Source organism: Quercus lobata, chromosome 12 (genome assembly GCF_001633185.2).
Source record: "Quercus lobata isolate SW786 chromosome 12, ValleyOak3.0 Primary Assembly, whole genome shotgun sequence".
Classification (NCBI taxonomy): domain Eukaryota; kingdom Viridiplantae; phylum Streptophyta; class Magnoliopsida; order Fagales; family Fagaceae; genus Quercus; species Quercus lobata.
In genome coordinates this window covers 5,202,997-5,222,766 of record NC_044915.1, presented here as the reverse complement: position 1 = coordinate 5,222,766, position 19,770 = coordinate 5,202,997, and the positions used below count along the sequence as shown (strand labels likewise).

The 19,770-nt window shown below is 36.5% G+C and overlaps 1 protein-coding gene across 1 annotated transcript; it reads left to right on the top strand.

Annotated features, from left to right (window-relative positions):
- Positions 1-214: 214 nt before the first annotated feature.
- LOC115970787 (abscisic acid receptor PYR1-like) lies at positions 215-1,168 on the top strand. Its single transcript, XM_031090394.1, has one exon. The coding sequence runs from the start codon at positions 246-248 to the stop codon at positions 894-896; it is 651 nt and encodes a 216-aa protein (XP_030946254.1). The 5' UTR covers positions 215-245; the 3' UTR covers positions 897-1,168.
- Positions 1,169-19,770: the final 18,602 nt, after the last annotated feature.

Sequence of the window (19,770 nt, the reverse complement as noted above, 5' to 3'; positions counted from 1 at the left end):
AAAAGATCAAAATTAGCTGGATTTAGCTTTAACGAAAGCCGAGCCAGGCTGATCTGTCAAACAACCCACAACCAAGCCAGTTCCCCACTTGTCCACCTCATCAATGTGACACCTGTCCTCCATCTCCAATATTATATTCAAAATTCACTTAATTTCCCGTTTTACCCCTACCATTTCCCAAAAATCCCAACTCTTATAAAACAAAAAACGTATTCACAAATTCATTCTAACAAAATTCACAATCAATGGAAAAAGGCGAGGCTTCAAATTCAACGACGGAGCAAGACTCGGACGAAACACAGAGCACGACTCACCACCACTTGACACTCCCACCGGGTTTGACTCAGGACGAGTTCGACGAGTTGAGCCCGTTCGTTTCCGAGTTCCACACATACAAACTCGGACCGGGTCAATGCTCAACCCTGCTCGCTCAACGAGTCGACGCGCCGGTACAGACCGTTTGGTCCGTAGTCCGGCGATTCGATAAGCCTCAAACCTACAAGCACTTCATCAAGAGCTGTACGGTCAAGGAAAACTTCACAATGACCGTAGGGTGCACCAGGGAGGTCAATGTTATCTCCGGATTACCGGCTGAAACCAGCACCGAGAGACTCGATATGCTGGACGATGACCGACGCGTCACCGGTTTCAGTATCACCGGAGGGGAGCACCGGTTGAGGAATTACCGTTCGGTCACCTCGGTGCACGGGTTCGAGCGCGACGGGAAGATCTGGACTGTTGTTTTGGAATCTTATGTGGTTGATGTGCCGGAAGGGAACACCGAGGACGACACGCGTCTGTTCGCTGACACGGTTGTCAAGTTGAATCTGCATAAGCTCGCGACGGTCACCGAAGGGATTGCCCGTGACGGTGACGGTAAGTCTCACGGCTTTTAAACCAAAACAAAATTGTTCTTTAATTTGTGGCTTTAAAAAAAAAAAAAAAAAAAAAAATCAGTGTTTGTGAGTTTTGTTTTTTTTGAGTTAATCACGAAAATATCCTTTGCTTTCGAATGGATTGACTGGGTGCCACGTGATCATTTGAGGTAGTTTTCCATGGAGTGTGTGCGTTGAATTTGTTCCCTGAGCTTCTTGTGTAAGAGAGAGAGCTTGAGCGAGGATATTAATGTCTTTTTGTATTATGTAAATATGATTTTTACTTTGTAAAATTTAGGTGGCAAAATGGGAATTGAGTTTTTTTTTTTTTTTTTTATAATTTCTTATTACTCAAATCAATTAATATTTGAGATAGTGCTCGATTGAATCCATCGTGACACAAAAATATGTGAATAATGTGAAGAAGACTATAATTTTACTCAAGTCAAATGAACATTAGAGAGATAGTGCTCGATTGAATCCATCACGACACAAAAAAATATATAAAAACAAGTCTTTGGTGTGGAGAGACTTTCACATGCATTAGGGTTTTAAATACTGATCCTCTCATAATATCATCTCATTATTTTAATTAGAAAGAAAAAATAATAATAAGTGTTAACACTTAGGCATCAATTTCCATTACTGTAACATCTTTAATCGAATCTATGCTTTAGACCTTTTTTTCTTGTTTCAAATAAAAGATTCTAATATCTAATCGCAATACAAGGGGCGAGTAGCAGTAATACAACTTATTAGAAACTAATGTGGTAAACTTTATTCCAATTAAATGTAATATTATAATACTCACCATTGTGATATCCATTGAGTAAAAGAATGACTATAACTCGAAATGACACTAGTAGTAGACTTTTATTAAAATATTTCACTTTATTCCAGTTAAATATTGTATTATAATAAAATGCCCACTTGCACTTGAACTTTAGAATAGGGAAAAATAAAATAAATTAATAGGTTTGATTGAATTTGGACCCTACTTCGAGGTAAGAAATAAAAAATAACTTGGCCCGAGGAATTATTTATTGCCCTTGAGTGAGAGAAAGAGACAGAGATTGACCCCCACCAATTGTGTCAGCTGGAATGGTGTTTTTCTAGGTACAGAATCTTTTTCTTCTGTAGAGAGAGAGAGAGTGTGTGTGTGTGTGTGTGCGCGCAGTTACAGCACAGTTTGTTGGAGGTGGAGAGGAATTTCTAGGGAAGCTCAAGAAAACAAGAGACCCCATTTCTGGCAAGTTCTTCAAGGCTGCATTCCATTTTCAGCTTGAGGTTAAAAAATAAATACACTGTTTTATTTGCCAAAAGGATCTGAATCACTTAAGTCTTTAATTATTTTAGTTCTTTTACTATGTACCATTATCCCCATCTCTAATTATTATTCTAATACTTCTTCGCTTTTCCCTATAGTGGCCCCCATTTGTAACAATTGTACCATCATCCCCATCTGGGCCGTCGGATCACAATCTTGTGCACCTCATGATTGTTTCTTATAAGGGTAATACTGTTTTATTTTATTAATGCCTTTGGCCGGTGGAAAAGTGTTGTGATAGAGAGAGTGTTCAGTTTTTCCTTACATGTGCTTGGATAACCGATACGCGTGTTTTTCCTTATTTTTCCATGCCCTTTTCGGCTTGCTCAGTCCTCGTTGTGAAAGGAACTCTAAACACCTCACCATTATCGTCACATAACATCCTATGTTGGGCCTATTTTCAGGATCTTTTTAAGTAGCCTACTTAGGCTTTTCTCTATCCCCATTGGAAAGGGAATTTGAACCCCTCATCACCTTCATTGCACACTATTTGAGCTCCTAATACAATTTGTTGGACAAATAACACGTTGGGCAATTTCTAACTTAGTAGTTAATATAACATATAAGAATATCACCTAACGCAAAATTATATATATATATATATATATATAAAAAAGAGAAAACAAACCTAAAACCCCCCTATATTCTCCCCCCCCCCCCCCCCAAATTTTTCCATCCTCCCAAAATGACCACCAATAAATCAATGTGTTAGAGTATAATTTTCTTTTTCTTTTTTCTTTTTTTGTGGACCAGTAGCATCATAGTTCAATTCATACAGGGTCTCCACAATTGGTTTATGATATTTGATAATTCAGTGCGATGAATTCTTTTTGGCATGTGACTTTTTTAAGAATATTGTAACCAGATCCATATTGGGTTGGTGAGCTTTCACTTTGAGAGATCATGCTATTTATGATAGTGAGACTCACGTATTATTTTTTTTTATATACATATACATTTTAAGTAAGGGACAGGATTCGAAAGTTTCCTCATTTTGTATTGATTTTTTCAAGATGTTGGTCAAATTGTACAAATTTAAAAGTGTATAAACGGTCATATCATTTAAAAATACTATTGTTTTTAACTCTCAAGACTTACCATGATTGTTGAGTAAAGTTTATGGTGTGTTTTTGTGTTAAAATCTCATTTCCTCTCCATTATGTGTGTGTTTTGATTATCCATAAGAAAATTTAAAAAAAAAAATTATTACATTAAAAAATTTTCTTTATTTTAAGTATAATTGATAATTTCTTTAGAACCAACATAAATAAGTAAACATTAGTTTTGTAGTCACTTGCCACCAAACAATTAACTACTTCTACTGCCTTTGAAATGGCAATGATCGAATTACTTGGAATTATTCCATTTGCTAATTTTAGAATGCCCAGTGTCCAAGTCTATTTGGATCCCTTTTTTTTTACCATATAAATATGCTCACGAGTTAGACAATTCACATTCAGGGATTTAAAAAAATATTTATTTTACCATCTTATTTTACAACTCACTCAATATTTTAATTATTATATTTACATATAACTTATTAAAATAATATAAACTATCCATCAAATAATAATATAATATAAACAAATTTGAATTGGGTAGAGAGAGAAAGCATTAGAGGAGAGACAGAAGAAAGGTGAGAGATTGGAAGAGATATTATTTTATTTAAAAGAAGGAGAGAGACATAATATTTTAATATATTTTATTTTTAGTCACACTGCTGGTAGTAAATGCAACAATTTGGGGGTGTAATGCTAATGCCATAGTTGACTCAACAAAGATAATATATTAAGCCAAGATGACATATTATGCTAAGGTGTAATCTGATAGATAATACTCCCTCCGTCCCACTTTGTTTGTCCTCTATTCTATTTTGGAATGTCCCAAAATATTGTCCTGTTTCTAAAAATAAAAATCATTAATTTACTAATATTCCTATTATACCCCTATTAATTTATTAATTCAATTTTTTTATAAATTTATTTAAGGGTAGTTTTGGAAACTTATATATTTTTAAAAGGTAGACAAGACAATAAATGATATTCCCTTAAAAATTTTGACTTTTCAAACATGACAAATAAAGTGGGACGGAGGGAGTATGTGATTATTAATGTCAGAGAGTTCGAGTAATTTGAAGGAAATTATCATCCACCAAACAACTAACCCGAAACCCAAACAAACAAATTTCTTCCACCTTGTAAACGCTCTACCCACCAATCGAAACTGCTCAAGACCCTCCAGGTCAAATCAAACCAATCAAGTGGGTTGGGTTTTTCAAGTTCCCGATTATTCCCAATACTAAACTTGATTTAAATTTGTATTATAGCATCATTGTCCTATCCGATCTAGTTTAATGTGCCTACATAAAGGCCTCTCTCTACAGATTATAAACAACACAATCTCAAGAACTTTTTTCTCTACCAACCTTTTTTCTTCACCTATAATATATGGTTGGTAAACCAATTCTTGAATTCAATTTTGGAATTTTTAAGCTATGTTTGGTTGGGTGGATTTTGGGGAGGATGGAAACATAAGAGTGGAAAATAAGTGGGAGGGGTTTTGGTTGGGAGGGGGAGGGGGAAGGGAAGAAAAAAATGGTGGAGCTCGGCTATTTTCTCTTCGGGGCCATCAAAACTCAATTTCCCTAAAATTGGGAGATAATAGGAGTGAAAATGGAAAGCAAAATTTTGGACTAAAATGCCCCCCTTATCAATGTCTCTGTTGTTTTGCTTTCTTTTTTTTTTTATCGTCATTTCATTCTCTTAAATTTTACTGATAGTTATGTTTTGTTTTCTTAATTGCAATTTTTTTTCTAGTTTTGTGTTTTTTAGGTATTATTGGGTTTTTTTTTTTTCATTAGTTTTGGTTTTTTCTTTCAACTTTTTTTTAAATAAAAATTTTGAATTTCTTGTGCTTTAAAAAAAAAAAGAAAAAGAAGTGTCCATCCACATATATATATATATATATATATATAATAAAAATATAAATTGTGTTATTTTGTTTTATCAAACGTGATTATAAATTTATACAAACTGTATTTTATATCCTCTCATTTTTCTTCTCAACTAAACAAAAAGGTATTCATCCCTCCACTTTTCTACCATTCTAACCAAACATAAATGAGGGAAACTAAAATCTCTTATATTCTCTCTCCATTTTCTATTCTCCCTCTTTTTTATATTCCCAACCAAACAAACCTTTAATGCTTAAAGGAAACATACACTTTTGCTCGATTCTACATCAAAATATCAGTATTCTATTTTTAGATGTCAAAGTTCGTTGATTTTCTCCACACAAAAAAAAAAAAGTTCGTTGATTTTGATGTACTTAGTGACAACAAAAATTCATTCTCAAAAAAAAGTGACAACAAAAATTTCTATCCCGCCAAGGTTAGTGAATTTATTTGTCGAATCTTTACAAGCACATTAGTGATTTTCAACGATAGCATGCCTATGGTGGCATACAAAGTCGTCGACAAAATCATCTCAAGAAATGAATTAGAGGCACTTTAATTATCTTTAGTCGATCGGTAGACATCACATTTTATAGGCTAGTTACAAGAATCGAGGAAAGTGGCAGCACCATTGTTACAAACGATCATTTCAGAGTTCATCGAAGTAATAATAAATATTTTATGGATCATGTAAGCGATGTCACTACCTAGATTGGAAAATAAATCCATTTGAGTTAAAAGCGGCACCATTCACGCATCTACCAAACAAGAATGAATAAAGCCCTTATTCTAAATTAAAATGGAAAACTATAAGCTAAGTACTACAATTGATTTTACACCTTCCTTTTTTTTTTTTTTGAGATTTAAATTTTCATATTTAATCATTTAATATATATTTATATCTATCTATACTACTAATAACAGGATTTCCGATTTGAGTTTCATTATTTTACGTACTAAAATATCCTCACACAAATTCTTAAACTCTTTAAAATATCCCTTATCTTTTAGTTAAATAATTTTAAATTTAAAAACACAAACTAATTAAAAGAGTATTTTTTTTTAATTGCCTAAGATTTAAACTTTCAAACTTTTATCAACTAAATCCAAAATAAAAATATATATATATAAAGAGCCTCATCACATGCGCCTAGTGTGTGTGTATATATAATAATTAAAAACTTGGATAATTTATATTCATACATGCAAAAACTACAAGAAGTGAGGAATAAGATTTGAGCTTCTCAAAATTTTAAAATTTATTCTATTAATCTTTATAAAATTTAAAGAAATTTTTATTAAAATTGGTTAAATCAAATTTAAAAAACTTGGAAAAATGTTTAGACTCAAATTGAGCCTTAAGAGCAACAATTCAAAAGAAAGAACAAGGAATGTGGAATTTGAACCCCTATTAGGCACACCAAAATATATCAACGATTAAAACTTGAAGGCTCTTGAAAATACAAGAGAAAGTTTCGTAATTAAATAATTGAAACTTTAAAGCTGAGTCTTCTTGGATTAATCTTGCAATAGATATATGATATTATAAGGAAAAGAAAGTATTTGGTATTAAATGATATCATGTGAGCAATATCAAAATTCAATAAGTGGGAGATATGTCAGTTAAAAATAACTAACCTATTAACAATTAATTGAAAGACATATATTAATGAATAATTATTTTTGCACACATATCTTTCATTTATTAAATTTTAATATAATATAACATGGTAAAATTTGATATAAAATACCACAAGGAAAGTGTTAATGTCTTGCTTGGTACGCAAATTTAAACACATATTTTCAGTTTTTAAACAATTTTACATATTTTTTTACCCACACATATTTTAAAAAAAATTGAAAACTATTATTTAAATACAAATACTAAAACAAGCTCTAAATTTTGAGGAAACATGTAGGGCTGCTGGATAATGATTCTAAAAAAAAAATTGTACTATTGGATAAATGTAGTGGGCCAAGCAACTTGCCTGAATAGTGATTTTCCTGGGAAAGGTGTATTGACGTCAAAAGGCAGCAACATATATGATATATCAGCCGGCTTTGTCAACCTGTTCAATGTAAAATCCATTTATCCATTTGATTGGATGGATGTGATTGATCTTATTAATACACATCACTTTGGTTTAAATCATGGTAACGCATTGGATGATGTATCCCACGTGAAGACCATTGTGCCCACGAAAACAAAAGGATGTCATTAGAAAAGCCAGCTGCCCCATTGGTAGGCGAAAGGCCAATTTAGCGCAAGTTGCCAACTTGCACAATTAAAAAAAAAAAAAAAACATTATGCGTTGAGAGAAAGAGCGACAGAGAGATATATGTAGAAGCTACGACATTCCACGTTTTGATTTTACTCATTTTGAGTGGCCAACATTAAGTACACAAATCGACCAATTATAAAATTAAGTGTTAATTTGGATTGCACTGAAAATATTTTTTATTGTGTTTGTGTCTTTGTCAGTGAGTCTCATACACTGTTCACGAGACCCATAAATACTCTTTTCAGCAAAATTTTCATTAAAACTGGATCTCATGGTACTATTCATACATTTAAAATTTATTATGTTATAGTGTTTTTAGATTTTAATTTTCAGTAATAAACAATATCCAAACAGACCATAAGTATATGTATAAATAGAATTATTTGGAGCTACAAAGATCAGCTCTAAAAGATTTTATTAAATAAATAAAGACCAGCTTTGGAAGTGGAAAATGTTGTGAGATGCGGAAGTATCTTTGCCTCATTTGGAGGCATTTTCTTATATTATTTACTGTTTCTTTTTTGCAAGAAAAGAAGTGGCCATGACCTGAAGCATAGGTGGTTTCACCTTTTGAACCTCATTACATCATTGCTTTTTGCAAGAAAGAAGGCATTGCAGTCATTTAAGTTTTTATGATGCAAAGAAAGTGTAAACCTAAATCCCATGATTCCCATCATCACTTGGTTTGGTTTGTGGATGCCGTTTTCTTAATCTTCTTCCTCTTTTGAACCTTGTTACATTCCACTTTCCCAAAAACAAAAGGAACCCAAAAATAACTTCTTTTTTTATTTATTTTTTAATTAAAGTTAAAAAGAACAAATGGATAAGGAGGGAATAACTTAAATAAATTTTTGCCATTTCGGTAATACAAATGTGTAAGGACACAATTCGTAACGAACCGTAGCGGTGTGGGGTTCGCACGTAAAAAGGCCCAAAACAATATCATTTGTAGAGCGTGGGTTTAGAAGGCTAGGTCTTAGTCACCAGGCGGTGGGTTTTTCGTGGTATTCGTGCGTGTCTAGGTTATCTTCACCCATGGAGTCTTTCTCCTGGAGGTGGGCTGGGAGGCTCTGGTTTTTGGCCATTTTTCTCAGCCTCTTCTTTAGGTTACTTATCTTTTTATTATATAATTCGTCTTGGTTAATCCTGACCCTCCACTTGTAGGTCAGGCAGGAGCTTATTTTCTGTATCCATCACATCAACTATCCCATCTTACTTTTTACTAGTTGCGAAGATCGAAGTTTACACCGTCCCAACGTCTTTTCTCATTAATCGGATCTGGGTGTTGGCAGATGCATTTAATACGGAGGGGACGCGTCATCCTTGATCCAATCCTACACCCTGCTTCCCTATGGGCCCCCTTCTACTTACATCCCCTTCAGGGGACTGTCTGGGGATAGCCTCTACCAAGATGTTGATCGTCTCATCGAAGTTCTGGAGCGCCGAGGACAAGGTAGCTTCTCAGCCGTTCCCCTGAACTCCCCGGCCATCGACAATTCGTCCTCGGCAAGATACCTCCTCGGCACGAGTCCTGAGCCCAGATAGAGTTTGGGCCGGATTGCAGACCTCTCGGACCCACAATAGCCCCTCAAAATCCTGCTATCTGTCTCATCAGACGGATAGGAGGGTTTTGATGACATCAGAGATCTGTCAATGCCTATCAATCCTTGTCATCTATCGATTCCCGAGGTTTTTCACCTGCCCAAGGCACGTTCCTAGTGCCCCTGGAAGGCGAAACGTGGCCTCATTAAATACGGGCGGCTCTGTACTTCCCACGTTCAACGGTGTGATGGAAATCGAACGGTGGTGATCTCCTGGTCTCTTTGGGCGGGAAAAGGGCGTGCAGTTACCCTAGAAAGTATAAAAGATTTTTTGGAGATGGATCCGTCTCTTCAGTTTTGCACTTAAGAGTTTTAGTGTGTGTATCCTGGGTTCATCTGAACTTCCGCCCTAATTCAAGTCTCTCTCAAGCACATAAAGCCTATCCGAAGCGTAATTCTTCTTTTATGTAAGTTTCCCACCTCCATTAACTCGTGCTTTTTCTTTTCTGAGTTTATTTCTCTTTGGTTCTCTTTCTTAGTCTTCCCAGCACCAGTTCCATCCTGGTGCTTTTCTTTCTCCCTCTTTTGCTCCTTTTTCTTTCTTTTCATCTCTTCTCTCTTCTTCTCCTCCTTCTTTACTCATGTCCTCCATCTTCTTCATTCATCTCCTCCATCTTCTTCTTCCTTCTCCTTCAAATTCTTCTTCCTTCTCCTTCATCTTTTTCCAAAGAAGGTTCTTCTTTCGACATAAGCAATACTGAGGCAGAAATTAGAGAGACTTTGAAGACGAGTTTAAAAGACACCCGACTGTTTACTTATCTGTACTGCGAATGTTAGTGTTGCTTCGGCAGCTCACCTTTTGTATAGGCTTGTTTGAGCCCTTCTTTGTACGTTGTAATAATTTTTTCATATTAATAAAAAATTGTTGTTATTTTACTTCACATGCTCTGTCTCTATGTTTTTACAAATTTGCAAACGCTGCTCAGCACGATAATATAGCATTTGAATCGATGACAACTAAGGCCAAAATGCTTGCTAATAAAAAGAAGTCACCACAACTTTAACAGAATTGCTTGAACTAGCAATGCATACCTATGAATAACGGCAATTACCCGAAACAATGCCGAGATTAGAACTGAATGCTCTATGCGGTGTAGGAAGTAATCATTCGAAGACATATCACCCGCAAAAATGAACAGCCCCCTTAGGCTACCGAATAGTGGAGTGCCCCACCATCATTCTAACACTTTTATTGGCCTTAACATTTTACAATATCTGAGTCGAGGACTCTTCCCATCCGAGCAGTTATAAAACTTGTAATTTTTTTTTTTTTTTTTACTTGGTTTCCCCATAGGCTTGAGTCCGAGGACCATGCAAGGGCTTGGTTCTGTCCAAAACTTGTAATTTTTCTTTTTTGTACTTGGTTTCCCCATAGGCTTGGGTCCGAGGATCATGCAATACCTTGGTTCTGTCCAAAACTTGTAATTTTTCTTTTTTGTACTTGGTTTCCCCATAGGCTTGGGTCCGAGAACCATGCAATGCCTTGGTTCTGTCCAAAACTTGTAATTTTTCTTTTTTATACTTGGTTTCCCCATAGGCTTGGGTCCGAGGACCATGCAATGCCTTGGTTCTGTCCAAAACTTGTAATTTTTCTTTTTTGTACTTGGTTTCCCCATAGGCTTGGGTCCGAGGACCATGCAAGGCCTTGGTTCTGTCCCTGGGCCCCCATGCAGAACGGGCCTGGGCCGCGAGTTTACTGGGCCCACAAATTAAGAGGTATTTCCGTAGTCTTTGGTCACGAGGTACTTTTTGGCGTCCCAGTGTTCGAGGTGCGCCTTCACGAGACTCCTTAAATCTCATGGTTGCAGATGGCGTGGAAAATCGAGCCGGAGACATTTTGTTTGTAGCGTTCCTTAGGACGCTGCGTGAATTAAATGCCACCACCTTATCTTTTTAAATAAATAGGAGAGAAAGTTGTCTTACCTACGCGCAAATCCTTCAGTTTCCTCCCTTAGTATATCACGTTTGAGGCTAGGGTTGGGGAAAAGGAACTCTGTCTGCCACGGAGGCGCCGTGTCCTCCTGAGACTTAAAGTAGTGAGGTATGGGCAAAGGAGGCGTAAATTCAAGGGAACATTCCGTTTCGACAGAGGGAAAATGGTGTTTCCCCCCCTTTTAGTCAAAATCTGAAGCAGGTTCTGTTCATGCCAGAATTTTGGTGTGTCAGAAGAAAGATTCTCCGCCATCAGCGCCTCTGCCTTGTTGCAGGAAAATTTTTGGTGAAGGCTCCTCAACTTCCGGCTCCCTGCACCTTTCCTTCAGCGGTGTGAGGCTCAAGTTGGGTTCTTTTGCTGCTTGAGTTATGGGCGTGCAAAAGCATTGAGGAGGAATAAGGTCTCGAAGAAGTAGCCAACCTCTTCTCTGTGCTACCTCCTCGGCCTTATCTTCATTTTCTTGTATTTTCCTTTACTTACGTAGTTAGCTTTAATGTAAGCCTGTTTCAGCTTTTCATTGTACACTGTACTGTTCCTTTGCCTTAATAAAAGATGTGTTTATTTCTTTATACATACTTTTCTTCTCTGCAACAACTATTTGGTGCATGAATATTAAATGTAAGCTTGCCCTTAATGATATTCCGGGCAGAAAAATGCCTTAACACAGATTCCTACTGGTTTAAACTCACAAATATTATCAAGTATAAGAAGGGTAATTCTCAATAAATTAAACTCTTGGAACTAACCGGGATAACCGCCGAGTGCTGCGCGATGCATGCTAGACCACTATCCGAGAGCGATAAACTCTAAATAATTCGTTCGAGAGGGTAGCCGAGTAGCGAGGGACCTTGATTGTGCTTTTGGGTAATATATTGCACCGTATCGCATCAACCCCTTTGGTACTGGGGATCCGAAGGTAGACTGGGGAATCCGTGCAATTAAGGGATTAACCCAACTGTTAACGAGGAGTTCTCTTCGGGTGGATTTTGAGGTTTATGTGCCATAGTTTTTTTTAAATAGTTGGTTTCCCCATAGGCTTGGGTCCGAGGACCATGCAAGGCCTTGGTTCTGTCCAAAACCTAGTTTTCCTCATCCAAGTAGTTGGTTTCCCCAGAGGCTTGAGTCCGAGGACTATGCAATGCCTTGGTTTTGTCCAAAACCTAGTTTTCCTCATCCAAGTAGTTGGTTTCCCCAGAGGCTCGAGTCCGAGAACTATGCAATGCCTTGGTTCTGTCCAAAACCTAGTTTTCCACATCCAGGTAGTTGGTTTCCCAGAGGCTTGAGTCCGAGGACTATGCAATGCCTTGGTTCTGTCCAAAACCTAGTTTTCCTCATCCAAGTAGTTGGTTTCCCCAGAGGCTTGAGTCCGAGGACTATGCAATGCCTTGGTTCTGTCCAAAACCTAATCCTTTGAGTCTATGCAATGCCTTGGTTCTGTCCAAAACCTAGTTTTCCACATCCAGGTAGTTGGTTTCCCCAGAGGCTTGAGTCCGAGGACTATGCAATGCCTTGATTCTGTCCAAAACCTAGTTTTCCACATCCAGGTAGTTGGTTTTCCCATAGGCTTGAGTCCGGACTATGCAATGCCTTGGTTCTGTCCAAAACCTAGTTTTCCTCATCCAGGTAGTTGGTTTCCCCATAGGCTTGAGTCCGAGGACTATGCAATGCCTCTGTCCAAAACCTAGTTTTCCTCATCCAGGTAGTTGGTTTCCCATAGGCTTGAGTCCGTGGACTATGCAATGCCTTGGTTCTGTCCAAAACCTAGTTTTCCTCATCCAAGTAGTTGGTTTCCCCAGAGGCTTGAGTCCGTGGACCATGCAATGCCTTGGTTCTGTCCAAAACCTAGTTTTTCTCATCCAAGTAGTTGGTTTCCCCAGATGCTTGAGTCCGTGGACCATGCAATGCCTTGGTTCTGTCCAAAACCTAGTTTTCCACATCCAGGTAGTTGGTTTCCCCAGAGGCTTGAGTCCGTGGACCATGCAATGCCTTGGTTCTGTCCAAAACCTAGTTTTACACATCCAGGTAGTTGGTTTCCCCAGAGGCTTGAGTCCGAGGACTATGCAATGCCTTGGTTCTGTCCAAAACCTAGTTTTCTCTTCCAAGTAGTTGGTTTCCCCAGAGGCTTGAGTCTGTGGACCATGCAATGTCTTGGTTCTGTCCAAAACCTAGTTTTCCACATCCAGGTAGTTGGTTTCCCCAGAGGCTTGAGTCCGTGGACCATGCAATGCCTTGGTTCTGTCCAAAACCTAGTTTTCCACATCCAGGTAGTTGGTTTCCCCAAAGGCTTGAGTCCGAGGACTATGCAATGCCTTGGTTCTGTCCAAAACCTAGTTTTCTCTTCGTGTGGGATCTTGGCTTTAGGGGAGTTAGCTCCTCAGCCAAGCCCCTAGAGTTTATCCATACGATTAACGCTACCAAGTGCCTAGTTTGCTCTTTACGGGGGACCTTGGCTTTAAGGGAGTTAGCTCCTTAGCCAAGCCCCTAGTCAAGAAACGTAGCCCCTAGCAGAACTTTATACTAGAACTCTATAACCAATGGTTAGAAATAACAAAGAAACTCTACCGACCCACCTCCTATACCAACACACAAGCTTTTCCCACAGACGGCGCCAATTGTAAGGACACGATTCGTAACGAACCGTAGCGGTGTGGGGTTCGCACGTAAAAAGGCCCAAAACAATATCATTTGTAGAGCGTGGGTTTAGAATGCTAGGCCTTAGTCACCAGGCGGTGGGTTTTCCGTGGTATTCGTGCGTGTCTAGGTTATCTTCACCCATGGAGTCTTTCTCCTGGAGGTGGGCTGGGAGGCTCTGGTTTTTGGCCATTTTTCCCAACCTCCTCTTTAGGTTACTTATCTTTTTATTATATAGTCCGTCTTGGTTAATCCTGGTCCTCCACTTGTAGGTCAGGCAGGAGCTTATTTTCTGTATCCATCCCATCAACCATCCCATCTTACTTTTTACTAGTTGCGAAGATCGAAGTTTACACCGTCCCAACGTCTTTTCTCATTAATCGGATCTGGGTGTTGGCAGATGCATTTAATACGGAGGGGACGCGTCATCCTTGATCCAATCCTACACCCTGCTTCCCTATGGGCCCCCTTCTACTTACATCCCCTTCAGGGGACTGTCTGGGGATAGCCTCTACCAAGATGTTGATCGTCCCATCGAAGTTCTGGAGCGCCGAGGACAGGGTAGCTTCTCAGCCGTTCCTCTGGACTCCCCGGCCATCAACAATTCGTCCTCGGCAAGATACCTCCTCGGCACGGGCCCTGGGCCCAGATAGAGTTTGGGCCGGATTGCAAACCTCTCGGACCCACAAAATGCATGAACAATATATTTATATAAATACAATGATAGCTAAAGTATCCATGATGAGAGTTGAACCAATGAGGGTTCAATGAGAATTCGATGAAACATGTGTTGTATTTGTTAACATCCTCCTTCAAATTCAAGATGAGACTTAGTGTCCGTTTAGAAACAATTTATTTAACTTTTTGCTGAAAATGTGCTAAAATATACTTGTACCTTATAAAAATTTGAAAATGTGAGAAAATGTGACATTATAAAAAGCTATAAATAAAAACTAAAAGCTAAAAGTTAAAGTCAATCCCAAACAAGTTCTTAGTAAACACATCAACAAGGTGTGTGTTTACTAAAAGATCAATTAAAATTTAATTGAAAGTTTAAATCTTACTATTAGCAATTCTAATTATGATAGATATGTATAAAAGGAATAATTTCATGTGGATAATATTATCCTTATAATTAAATTTAAAATAATTTTATTTATCTCATTAGAAAATGCCTTTTATTTTATTTAATTGATGAAGCTGAAAATGGACCTCGTCAATATGCTCCTCGTCCATGCCAATGGATGACTTCCGGTACCTGTTGTTAAGAAAAGAAAGCAATGGAGGTCTTCTCGGCATAGAGCCGATTAAAAATACTCTGATGCTTAAGTTAGCAAAACTCTCTACAAACTGGAATCTGTTGTAAATCAATACTCGGAATTTTTATCATGCCCTTTACCTAAGTTCTTCTTTCCCTTTTATAGCTTGTTATGGATGGGTGTAGTTATGTCTATTAATGTCGTTTTTAGACGTTTTTCTCTTGAGAGTAACGCAACATTGATTGACACTGATGATTTCCTTAATGGTGCAACGAATAGCCGTTGGGCAATCATTACATTTGGTAACTATTCTGGCGCAATTATTGGTTCGCAATTGTCCTGTGGGCATTTATCCGTACTTTAATGAGTGGTGGTCTGCTTCATCCATGAAGGTGATGTATGTTGATGGAATCTTGTTCCCAACATTTGTCATGAACATGGCTAAGCTCGTCTTTCATCTAGACAATCCTTGCGCCGATATTCATCATTAATTAATTAGAGTATGAACCCTAGAAGAACAAGATCAAAGTTAAAGTCCAAATGGAGTAATTTTTAGGTACTTCCGCAACATGGAGAATGGTGCTTATGTCTCACACATTCATGGTGCGTTCCACTCATTAAATTCATGGTAGGATCAACCATGAATGTGAGAAAAAAGGGTATCATTTCTCCGTGCTCCAAGAGTGCCTAAAATTTTTTGGTCCAAATATGCTAAAAAGTCAAGCCCTACTAAACCCATCAGCACTTCAGTCATGGACCCAAGTGCCAACCTAGAGGCCCTAGTTGTCGATTGGTACTTTGGGTCTCTGACTTGCTATTTTTTTCATATTTTTACTCTAATTTTCTCTATGCTTTTCTCTATTTTTTTTTTTTTAATGTTTTGGAGAAAAGCTCGATGTTATATGACCAATTGCACTACTTTCAATCTTTAAGAGCATCAACATTGGTGGAGCTAAAATTTTTAGCTTTTAGCAACTCAAAAAGTTACTTTATCTTTTTTAACGCATCGCTTTACAAATCACTCAATATCAATGGTTCTATTTTTTTACCATTTTATTTAAATATTCTTTCTTTCTCTCTCTTCGTCTCTCTCTTTATTACTTTATCAATGTGGCCGACCTTTTTTACTTTCTTGTCTATGCAATTCTTTGGTCATACTTGTTTGAGTTGAGAAAGAAATAAAAATATTGTTTCTTGTTCCATAACTTGTAGCTCCCTATAGCTCATTGGCAAATTTTTTTAACTATACCACCATCAATATGGTCTACCTTTTAGTATTTTGAGCGGTATAATAGGAATTTTGCTATTATACCACCATCAATGCTATTGCTCTAAAAAGGAGAAAGATACCTTTACTTATAAAAAGAAGGGGCATACCAACTAAAAGAGAACTGGATTTTTCAAATACATAGAGTAAAAGTTTCTTAGTACAAGCTACCTACCCCCATCCTCTATAGCTTCAAATTTTACCCTTTTCTTTTTGCATATTTTTATGATCCAACCATCACATCACACACAAATGACCATAGTTTTCATAGGATTCATCCAAAAACAACAATCTGTATAGTCTTCTACATCAATTGTCACCAAGACGCCATCTCTAAGTGAAGATCCGTTAACAAGCATAAAATTTCTTGAGAAATTACAAGTGGAGGTCTCAACCAATTTAAGATCAAGCAAAATCCTTGAATTGAGGAGGTCTAAGAATCCACCTCATAGCCATTAATTGTCTACAATTCGGAATTTGTATACCGATAGTATTCTTTTCCTTTTACTCATATGTTTAATTAGGGTTTATTATGTTTTTTTATTTCTTTTCAAAAAATTTAAAAAGCTCATAAAAATACAAGAATATGCTTTAGAATAAATTCTTTGAAGGCATGTTTATATCATGCTATAATTTTAGATCTAGCCATCATAAACATGCATTCACATGTCGAGCTACACCAGCGTTTCTAAACTGTTGTTGTAGATCTCTAAAGCACTGGTATAGACCCAATTGGGCTATATAGGCTTTTTTTTTTTTTTTTTTTTTTTTTTATAATTCTGGTGGTTTCTAGTGTCGGCCAAGAAGTGACATAATAGACCTGGTCGAATTACAATGGAACTTTTGTAAATTGCCACAAAAAAAGAAGAAGATGAAAACTCGTGTTTTTTGTAGTGTCCATAGGTTTCATGCATTTAGAAACACGTCAATGCATCAATAATTAAAATTTTAGCATGTTTTAGTGTTCTTTACATCATATAAAATATGGAGAGAGAGAGAGAGAGATTTTGTTTTGCTTTGGTTACATCATATGTATCAAGGTTAGATTCATGTTCTTATGGTATTTATTCACATGCTATGTAAAACTTGCATCTAGGGTTTTTTTTGTTAATAGTTATTTGCATAAATCATCACTTTTCAAGTTTTAGGTACTTCCGGAACATGGAGAATGGTGTTCACTTCTCTCACATTCATTGTGCAGTCCACTCATTAAATTCATGGTGGGGTCTGCCATGAATGTGAGAGGAGTGGGTATCATTTCTCCATACTCCGGAAGTACCTAAAATTTTTTTGTCCAAATGTGCTGAAAAGTCAAACCCTACTAAACCCATCAGCAATTCAATCATGGACCCAAGTGCCAACCTAGATGCCCTAGGTGACGATTGGTACTTTGGGTCTCTAATTTGCTATTTTTTTCATATTTTTACTCTAATTTTCTCTATGCTTTTCTCTATTATTATTATTATTTTTTTAATGTTTTGGAGAAAAGCTTGATGTTATATGACCAATTGCACTACTTTTGATCTCTAAGAGCATCAGCATTGGTGGAGCTAAAATTTTTAGCTTTTAGCAACTCAAAAAGTTACTTTATCTATTTTAACACCTCGCTTTACAAATCACTCAACATCAATGGTTCTATTTTTTTTTACCACATTGTAAATTGCATCAATAATTAAAATTTCAGCATGTTTTAGCATTCTTTACATCATATAAAATATGGAGAGAGAGAGAGAGAGAGAGAGAGAGAGAGAAATTTTGTTTTGCTTTGGTTACATCATATGTATCATCAAGGTTAGATTCATGTTCTTATGGTATCTATTCATATGCTATGTAAAACTTGCATCTGGGTTTTTTTTGTTAATAGTTATTTGCATAAATCATCACTTTTCAAGTTTTATATTATCTAATTCTTTATTCATAACTAACCTGGTGAATGTTTCATTTGCAAGTCAATTTACATGCATCTTGCAAGCTATATGAATGTTGGAGTCATCGTCTTTCACTTCACTGTTTTGATTGTTTTTTTTAATTATTAATTGAATGTTAGTATAAGTGAATTATTTATATTTGTTATTGTACACTAGGAGACCACTGTAGGTTGGACAGGATGTCTATCTAACACCTTACTGCTTAGTAATTTAGCCCTCAAACCTAGTCTTTGGGATCTAGACTGGTTTTTCATGTAAATGTGTGTTCCCTAGATTGTAACTAGAAAATATAACCTTGTAATTTTATTTTTCCTAAATTGTATCTAAGACCATAGCCTTATAACTTATATAAGCAATTGATGTAATTCCCACTTATCAATAAAGATGTATTTTTGACAAGAATTTCCTAATTTTTCTTGTAATTAAGTTAAGTTGAGGCTCTATCATAGGTCCCTTAGCTTAGGGGAAATAATTATAGACAGTATTATCTCTACCTCGAGCTTGCAACCATAATGAATGTGGTGTTTCATTCCTAACCAAACTCAAGATCAGCTTCAGGTCATATATGGCCACCACTCATTAGAGCACCTATTCTTTATCTGTCCAGTTCTGCTATAACTTAATCTTTGTTAACTTGGCCATTTCATTTTCAGCCTTCAGCTAAAAACCTATTCAAGATTGGGTAAGAATGTTACTTTATCCAAGTAAATTTTTGAGGGTTAATAAAGAGGAGGAGGATCCTAATCTCTGTTTTTTTTGCCCTTTTTTTGTAAAATAATTTGGCAAGCCAGAAAGAAAGTCCTGGAATAAGATGAATAATAAGAGTTTCAAATCCCACTCGAGAGAGCTGGAAAAATATCAACGTCAAGTCTTCAATTTAGCAAATCAAAGAAAATGAAAGGATGGCAACAAAGTATGATATTGGACACATCAAAAAAAAAAAAAAAAAAGTACGGTATTGGATGATAATGGCTGAATTCAAGTAGTGAATTCCAAATTAAAGACAAACTCACAAAAGTCGAGCCTTTTCCATCCAATCAAACCTTTGACTGATTGGACCCCGTTCTAAAATCAAACCTTTGATTTTATTGCTTTTTATTGGGTGGTAGACCCATAGCGAAAACTATATCTTATACCCGGAACATATGTAAGGTCTCTCACATGTAGACGGATCTTACAGTGGTCTCTCACGCACAAGTAGGCTTCACGCATTGTGGGATCCACCAGTGTGTGAGTGACTCAACATATATGCCGGGTACACCATATACTAGCTCCACCCATAGATTAGATTATTATGAGTTATATAAATATATATATTAGTAAACCATTTAAAAAAAATTATGAGAAAATAAGAAAGTCATTAACTTTTTTGACAACTCTTTCAATTTCTCATAAAATGTTTCTTAAAATGAATGATTAAGGGCATATATTAACTAAACCCTAAGATTATAACTCACTTTAAAATTTCTGTAGATTTGGGTCCTCTCTACTTCAAACTGAAATGGAGATCAAAACCATGATTTAAAGTTGAAGAAATCTATATTCTGAATCTTGCTATCTCATTTAAAATTTAATTGTTATCAAATTTTTAATTATAATTAAACTAAACTAGAGTTAATGAAGTGACAATATCTAAACCCTAAATTTCTTTAACTTTAAATCATGGCCTTGAAATGGATAGTGAAATGGATGTATGCTTTCAAGGCCACGTTTT